The sequence below is a fragment of the Blastomyces dermatitidis genome (genome assembly GCF_000003525.1).
Source record: "Blastomyces dermatitidis ER-3 genomic scaffold supercont1.3, whole genome shotgun sequence".
Taxonomy (NCBI): domain Eukaryota; kingdom Fungi; phylum Ascomycota; class Eurotiomycetes; order Onygenales; family Ajellomycetaceae; genus Blastomyces; species Blastomyces dermatitidis.
In genome coordinates, this window is record NW_025544776.1 from 3,845,337 (window position 1) to 3,854,525 (window position 9,189).

Sequence of the window (9,189 nt, forward strand, 5' to 3'; positions counted from 1 at the left end):
TGTGAGAAAAGCCTCTTTATACACAGTATTTCAGATAATTGAATAAAATATCTTCTTTCACAGATTTGCATCTATTTCTCTTAAGAGATCTGAGAGTGATGCAGATATTCATGTAAAATTCTTGATAAATCTGCAGTAATATGAGATTAACTCAAGAAACTATTATATATAATGTATATTTCTCAGTCATAGTCAATTTACTATAACATTCAATTTCTCTGAAATGAGATGTATACAGTTATTACTTACTATATATTCTATAAACTTCAACTCTTTCATTTCAAACACATACTTTGTTAATTTAATATAGAGCTTATACTCTATCAGAGTTATAAGCACTTCATTGAGATGCTTCAGATGTTCATTATATAAGTTTGAAAAGACTAGAATATCATTGAGATGTATAAGATATAAGGTTTTATTCTGTTTATGAAGAATTGTATTCATCATTATTTAAAAGATAACAGATGTATTTATTAGACTGAATAATATTATCAGAAATTTGAACTTTCTCTATTGTATATTAAACACAGTTCACAGAACTGACACTTCATCTACACAGATCTGTCAGTATTCTGAGAGAAGATTGATCTTTAATAGATATTAAGTGTTTTCAACTGTATTTAACTGTTGTTGAATCTATGACAGTTAATATTCATTCTTGATTATAAGCTTATTACATGCTTGATAATTGATACACATTCATCACTCTTCATCTGTCTTTTTCATGAATAGAACTGAAAAGCCTCACATACTTGATGAGAATTATATGAGATTATATTCTAGAAGATCTGTGATCTGATACTTCTGTTCTTTGAGATATGTTTGTAACAGAGAGTATATATTCTGATTGACTGGTTTTACATCCCCTGTGTCAATCTCATATATGAATTCTCATTTCAGTAACAACTTCAGTAAAAGATCTGTTCAGAAGATCTTTTCATACTTCTTCAGAAACTTCTTCATATACTTACTCTTCTATATATTCTTTATCTTGGTTTTCTTCACTTCTGAATTCTATATGACATACAGAATGCTTTCAGATAAGGTCTTATAAATCATTCTCTTTACTTATTGATGTGTAAGTAGATTTAATTTTTCTATATCAGAGATGTGAAATGTTCTTCTTGTATCAGTTGATAGAATTATATGAATCATTTTCTTTCTATCAGTCAACTGTATATAACATGTATGTCATTGAATCTGCAGATTGAACCTTTGAAATCAATTGAGTTTGAAAATAAGATTGTATTTCATGTTCTACAGCTCTTACACTCAAATATAATAAGATCATTCTCTGAAGTGTAAGAGAACTCTTACTCTTGCAGATGATATCAAATATTAGTTATCAGATAATCTTATGTATCAGAGATTCTTCACTCAGTGAACTTCTTTCAGTCTTCAGATTATATAATTATTAATATATTATATAAAAGCTTCTGTGTCTGCTAATACTTTTACAGTCATCTCTCAATTCTTATTCAAGTGCCTCTTATACATTAACATTTCAGGTCTTAAGACACTGAGATGAGTATTCACTTCATTCTTACTCACATCTCAGTCAGAAGCCTGCTTTCTCTTAATATTCACAGAATTTAAAGAGTCATCTAACACAGATATCTCTTTTACTTTGAAGACTTTTTATAGAATATCAGTGAGTGTCTTCAAGCTCACTGATTCTGCTAGTTGTTTAACTCTCTTACTTCTCTTGACTGTGCATGCTGAGTGTAATCTTTTATATCATGATTTTGACATCTGCAGTTGAAGCAAGCTTGATGCTCATAATATCAAGATTTTCACTCAGAGAATCTCTTTTTCAGAGAATTCAGTGCTTTAGCAATGATATTCAGATCTAGATTTATCACATTCAGATATATAACTTATATTGTAGAAGTCTGATTATATGTTCTTCACTGAGACATATTTGATTACAGTATTTTCTGTTATAATTGACTCACTTATTCTCATATAATGAGGATGTTATATGCTTCTTTCACTGTGTCTGATTACAAGATTAAGCATTTTCATTCTACTCTCAACTCAGATGTAAGATCATAAATGAAGATCTATAAACAGAAAGATATTAAAAGCTCTTCATTCAATATAAGATAGTATAAGCTGAAGTGTGTGAAGTATAATATAAGATCACTCACTTATCTACATTTAGTGAAGTATTTATAACACTTATCTTATATATTCACTTTCTTAAAGTTGTACAAGATTCATTTGAAAAACTTATTTTATATTTATAAGAATGAATATTGCTTCAGATCTATGAGATTTATCTTTTTATCAGTTATTTATAATAACTTCACTTTTCTATGTAGAAATGCAGCAGATCTTAAGACTTGTTAAAATTCTATTAACTATCTGTCTGTAAGTTCATATTTAATCTGATAATATAATTATATCTGATATAGTCAGCTGATTGCAGCATTATTTTTTCAGTTATTATTAAAGCTTAATAACTCTGACAGATCTTCTGACTTGATATATTTCATATTTAGATTCTCATTCTACACAGTAATCTCTGATAATGTATACACTTCTGAAGAGATCATGAATAATTGTGATAAGATCTTCAGATTCAGTGTAGTTATCTATCTGTGTAAATATTTAATCTCTCACTGCAGATCTAAGATCTGATTTTCTCTATTCTTATTAATAATGATGATTGTATCAGTGAAGCTCTTCATAGTAAATACTTAATTCACAGTAAATGTCAATTATTATTTGACTTCTGTCTCAGTCTGTCACTGTGTATGCAAGACCTTGATCTCATTTAGAATTCTTGTACATGTATAGAGCTTTGATTCTGATTTAGCAGTTTCAGCTGCTTTTCTTACTACTTTAAGTAAATTCTCTGAGAGATTCTGTATATCTTCTGATTCAGATAACAGAGAAGAGTGTTATTTATATTAACTAGAAAAGATATTCATTTCAGTGATTTCTCATTGATTGTATAATGTCTATTATTATATTACTATATCATTATATCACTATATTATTATATAATTTCTATTATTATTATATAACTCTGATAATAATTACTCTCTCTTTATTCTTCTAAGTGAAGAGCAGTCTTCTTTGAATCTTATTTATCACTCTTATTTTCTTTCTCACATCTCATCTATTCATGTATTATACATGGCATTCATCTGAGTGTGAAGTTTTTCCTCTATAAGTGAAGTAGTATCAATTGAATACTCTTCTACTAATCACTCTTTATATGCTATCTTTTGAGACATTCTAGAACCACACTGACATGATAACTATGAATTACTTCATAGATGAAATTATCACACTCTGAAGAAGTCTGTACTTCTCACTAATTTTTAAACATGCTATCAGATATGATTCAAAGATTGCTTAAGTCAGTGTATAATTACAGATGTATGTCAGCTTCTTATATATTATACACTAAATTAATTAGTGGCCGCTATGGCCTCTTTACACTCATAAGCAAGTTTGAAAGCGGCCGCGTTATTATCCGACGGTCGTACGTTTTTCCGAACCACATTATATAGAACTATAATACTAACTTTGAAACAGAACTTATATATATTAATTATAACTGAAAATCAGGCAAAACTATATACTTATAAAACTGAATTTGACTGCTATCTTCAAGATAATCTGATGAATTTACATGTTAAATCAATTCTAGAGTTATAAAAAATTGTTAAGAGTATATATTCAACTATTACACTGATAATATATGATATTCTAATAATTTTATTGACAGAGATGAGAATGAAGTGAAAGTTCAACTCAAGTTGAGATATTTATTACTATTATCAGAGACAATTATAGAAAGAAATAATTAAGAAACTCATAATTATAAAATATAAAATTATCAGATAGTTTAATATCTCTGATTATAGTATATTAGAGAAGTGTAGTTTTCATAAGAAAGTGAAGAAAAAACTTATATAAGAATGTATTTAATTATTTTATAAGTATTATTAATAATTATTATTAAATTCTGATTATATAAGTAATCACTGAATGAATTGAATAAGACTGATTTTAATCTTCAGTCTCAGTCTTATTCTGATTTTGAAAGAATAATTATCTTTTATAGTTTATTCTGAGAAATTACTTTTATTTCACTATTCTTGAATTAAATCTGATTATTTTTCACATCATTTCTCTCAGAAATGATTCATTTTCAGATTTTTTTAAGACTTGATTCTGATGAGACTCACATTAAAAAATGTATGAGATTAGATTAAATGAAATTAAATGTGAAATTTATAATCTTACTAATCAGTCTAGATTATAAGTATAGTAAGAGAAGATGTTAATAATTACTATATCTACTCTAGTCATATATTATCTCAATCTATTTAGTGTAACTCGCGTAGATAGATTATATAAGATAAACAATATTATTCTTTAAAAGCTTTTAAAAAGTAATATAATAAAAGAATTAATAAGTCAGAACTCAGAATATATAATTTAATAAAAAAAATATCTTACTTTAGAAAATATATATAAAAAGTTTTAATAGAAGTTTATAGAAATATATATTCAAATATTTATAAAATTATTTTTATATAATTACTAGTTATTTTCTTATTTTAATTAATTATAATCTTCTTTTAAGTTTGAATTTTTAATCACTTTTTACATTTTTTTTATATTTAATTCTGATAAAAGTTATATTAAAAAAGATATAAAATTATATTATATTAAATTAAATATAAAAATTTATAATTTCAGTAATCAGTCTAATATTAATATATTATAATATTTTTTCATTAATTAAATATTTTAATTTCAGTAATATATTTTACTATACAAGTATTTTAAACAGATAGTATAATAATTAATAAAATTTTCTATTTTAATGAAAGAATATATTAAATGAATAAAATAAAATAATTTTAGTATCTGAGACATATTGAATAAAGCAATACAGGTAATTAATATCAACAAGAAACTTGTAGTGACAGTGTTGTGCATAAAATGAGCCTCATAATCTGATGTGAAGTACCTGCAGCATTACTATAACAGGGAAGGCATCTTACAGACCTCACCACCACTACTATTCCTACATGCCCACTCTGTCACAGCAGCTCTCATTTGATCCTCCGTCCCTTTCTCAAACCAGAAATGCCCCGCCGTGTCAATCTCCACGAACTCAAGCATTGAGCCCGGCGTCTTCCTGAGATCCGTGACCCATTTCCGTAGCTTCTTCGCTGAAGCGAACATATCATTGTTGCCGTACACAACCAGAGTGCGGTGGGTCGTAAGCTGCTCTTCCGGCGGGGTCGATTTGACCTTCATACCCGCAAGGGTGACATCGAGATTGATTCGAGGGCCGAATAGAGACATCGTCATGAAGTTCGTGATGGGTGGGATGACGGGGGAGATGAGGAGAAACGACACAGCTGGCGTTAGCATATTCTGTGCAATCTCACTAACACCACTACTAGCACTAACACTAGCATCCACTGTTCGATTTTCCACCCCGTGGCCGCGTATAAACCTCGCTCTCAGTCTCCTTCGAGAACGTTCAATGCTATGTCTGATCGCTGCGCCCATATCCATGCTTGACTTTTTCCCAGTGGACTCCGCGCTGCTGCCCATGGAAACACACTGGGACGGCTTTCCCTGGCCATCACAACTGCTGCCCTGTAGAATCGGTGTTCGCGATGACAGTTCCAATTTTGCTTCAAGATTCCAAAGCGTAGATAGATCATCGGCCTGCTGTAAAATTTCCGCACTAGGCGAACCCGCTTCGGGAGATGCGAACAGGCGTAAAACGGCTTCTATCGATGGTAGATGAGATGCGATCATGGAGCCGTAAGAGTACCCGGCTAAAATTATCTCCAATCTTTCAGATCCAGCCGTGGGGTTTTGGATATCAGTCACAGCAGGAGGTTGATTGTTCCCAGATTCAGCCAGTGACTCTCGTATGGAATCGGGATCGATCCCAACAAGGTAATAGATGAGAAATCCGTAAACAGTGACATAGTCACTAAGCTCTGGTCGCGCGGACCAGCTTGTCCGACCTGCAGATTCGGACGCGCCTCTGTAAATATATTTACATATGTAAATCAACACACATAATCACCACACCAACATTCATGGAAAAGAGATACATGTCTCATGGATAGAGAACGCCAGCACACCCACCTAAAATTAAAAGTCACAACAATATATCCCACCTTCAATAGTTCACCCGCGACACCACAAACTATGGGATTGTCATAGTTACCCCCTATGGGGGCATATGGATGTGCGACAATAGCGCCCCTGCTTCTCCACGATAATGCACTATCAGGTCGTGAGAGCTGGCGGGGATGATACAAGCGACAGTCAATCCGGATGCCGTCGTAGAGGGACGGTATTGTGAAGCTGCATAACGGCTGCGGTAAGGGTTCCATGGTGTTTCAGCTGTCTCGTGCAAGTTTATTATTTTAGTGCCTGGATGTTGATTATCTTTGGAGCAAGGAGCCTTGGTGCTGGATGATGTAGCCGTCGTCAGCGACAAATCTGACATCGAGGCATTGTCACATTTCTTTTGGCTTACATTGAGAAATGTCATGTCCTCCAAGAAAAACTGGCGGAGCGGCGTTTTGGAGCCAATACGATGATGTGGTTATTGATGCAGTATAATTATAGCGTGGTTTGGGTTAGTGAATTGGCTCTCCGCCACACAAAAATTTCTCCATCCACACAGGGCATTTTATTCAAAAATCAGGTCGGCGCAGGGAGATGCGAAGGCACGAATAGGGGATCAAAAAAATGTATTCAAATATAGCTAGAACCCGTGAAGCTACGAGAAATATAAATATAAATATTGCGCACAACCTTGGAAGCGCGATAGTTATGGAGTTGAACGAGATCCATTTGTTGTCATTGTTTTCCATGCTAATATCAAAAGGCTCTTTCATAATCGAAAAATTGTGACAATATCCAAAAGTAAGCAGGCTATCCAAAAGTCAAATTACCTTCATAAATCTTAAAAATATAGAACCGAAAAAGGACCATTAAAAATTAATATATTGCTCGAAGTTCTATTCGGAAAGTAGCCAAGCGGGATCAGGCTCGTCATCGTCTTCAGATCTGCTTGACTGCACAGGAGAATGCAGTGATTCCACTGTGGTATTCTCCACTGAAGCGGGGGATTGTTCCTTCGAATCTATTGTTTTCCTAGAATCTGCTGCTGCTGTATCCTCCTGAAAATTCAGACTGACTTCAGTTGCTCCCTTTGATAAACCAGCACCCTTGCCATCCCCAAGCGCTGGGAAAGCTTCTAGCAGCAGCCGCCTCGCTTCCCGGAAAGCTTCTAACTCTGCGCCAATGCAGCAAATGAGCAAATTCCAATTTTTCTGCTCCGCGAGTTGTAACCTTGTTTCTAGTTGCGAGGCTATATCGTCTAGTTCTTTTAGAACGGTTTGTTCATGGTTTATGCTTGAGTCCCTATCCCGGGGTTGTAAAACTTGCGAACCCTGCTGCAAACTGCGCATTTCCTGTCGTAATAATTTCTCAAAGTTGGATATATCTGATACAGCTTTTTGCCAGACCCCGCCCCCTTCCCTTAAGGCCTCGATCTCAAGATCAACTTTGTGTCGTTTGCTCCTTAATTCGCCCTGCTCCAGTACCCATTGCTCATTCGCCATCTCGAGGGTCCTGCGTTTCGGATTCAGAGTATAGAATGGAGGGGGGGTAGCGGAGGGAGGCACAAGAGGCCGTATGGGCGGAGATCGCAGATAATTGCTCACATCTGTTTGGACTAGCGCCAACGAGGCCTTGTACGAGGATAATTGGGCGTCAACGGAGTTTTGAATCTGGGAAACCTCGTTGAGGATGTAGCGATGCTGCGATTTCATTTGTAGCAACTTTGACTCTAGGTCTCGAATATCTGTTTCCAGAGTGCGAGCTGCCCTCATCAGATTCTCTGCTCTTAGTGATCCCCCGTTCATTTGGATTTCCGCTATTGCTTTTTCAAGTCCACTCTGCTTGGTCACGAAGCTCTCCACTTCTTTCACTGCCAGCCTCCGATTCTTCAGCTCGGAGTCAATGAGCCGCCGCTCTTCCTCCTTTAGACTAAGTAATGTATGCATTGTTTTAAGAATCCCACGCCGGGCACCACGGAGTCCTATTTTCTTTTTCGCTGGTTGTCGTACGGGTATGGTGATGGCACTATGAGAGCTGCTGCTGAATTGGGAGGGTGTAGGAGTAGGAGTCAAGCTGCCATTTGAAGTGGTATCGTCTCCAGCAGGCCCAGAGAGACCCGCAGCTAACCCAGCACTCTGAGCATCTAGAAGTGTTTGGAGATCGCGCTGGAGCTGTCTTGATTGGCGTTCTATATGCAGGAAAGAATCATAGTGCTGAACGGCGAGCTCTGGAGGTATAAGCTGTATCTGGCCGTTGTCGTAGGGCAAGAGCGTGGACATTTCAATGCTGCAGAACTAGAATATGGTAGAAAAATAGACCAGAAGGCCGTGGACTCGGTAAGTAAGTTATTTATTCGTGAACGGTTAGATCATGAGTTGGTATAGGGGGTATACATATGCAAGAAATCAAAATCATGGACACTTTCTGTGGGTGTGTTCTCTGCCTCTTTCTCACCACACCGCCTGGAAGGTTACCCGCATGACACGCAGCATGAATAGGCCGTGGGTAATGCCTCTTAAGATTGAGTCAGGCTTGTGATGTTCCGCCGCCACCGGTTCCAATCGTGATCACGTGGATGCACGTGATCCACACACATCTGTAGGCTACTGGGGCAAAAGAGCTCAATCACCACCAGCACACTGCTGGTAGAAGGGCCGACCAACCGCGGGACCCCCAACACCCCCCCTCAGACCAGCTATCACAGAGTACAGTACTTCCCCTCAGTGGCTCTCTTCAGTGGCCTCCCCACAATGACTCCTTTAATAATGGACTCAGTCAGTTCTAGGACTCACAGGACTTCTAGAGCACACTTCTGGGATGTCTCTTGACACTGTTAAAATGTCCAGAGTATTTGTTAGGAATTTTTAAGTCCATTCTGAGATTGAACCCATGCATGTTGATCACAGTGGGGCTCACGCTTAACAGTCTCATAACCTGTAGACTACTGGGACAAAAGAGCTCAATCACCATCAGCGCACTGCACCCTCAACAACATTCTGTAGCAGCGTCCGCCCAGTGGCGTTGCCATAGCGATCGCGCCGCCTACACGTGATCTCA

At 35.9% G+C, this 9,189-nt stretch overlaps 2 protein-coding genes across 2 annotated transcripts; both read right to left on the minus strand.

Moving 5' to 3' along the window:
• Positions 1 to 5,010: 5,010 nt before the first annotated feature.
• Positions 5,011 to 6,395, minus strand: BDCG_03110 (uncharacterized protein; the record flags this gene model as incomplete). The annotated part of the gene is made up of 2 exons (XM_045418711.1): positions 5,011 to 6,040; positions 6,145 to 6,395. 2 exons carry the CDS (start codon positions 6,393 to 6,395, stop codon positions 5,011 to 5,013), a joined length of 1,281 nt encoding a protein of 426 aa, XP_045275220.1.
• Positions 6,396 to 7,028: 633 nt separating this feature from the next.
• BDCG_03111 (Atg28p) lies at positions 7,029 to 8,418 on the minus strand (the record flags this gene model as incomplete). The annotated part of the gene is made up of 1 exon (XM_045418712.1): positions 7,029 to 8,418. A coding segment is annotated over one exon (1,390 nt), but the record flags the coding sequence as incomplete, so codon positions are not given.
• Between the last annotated feature and the right edge of the window lie 771 nt (positions 8,419 to 9,189).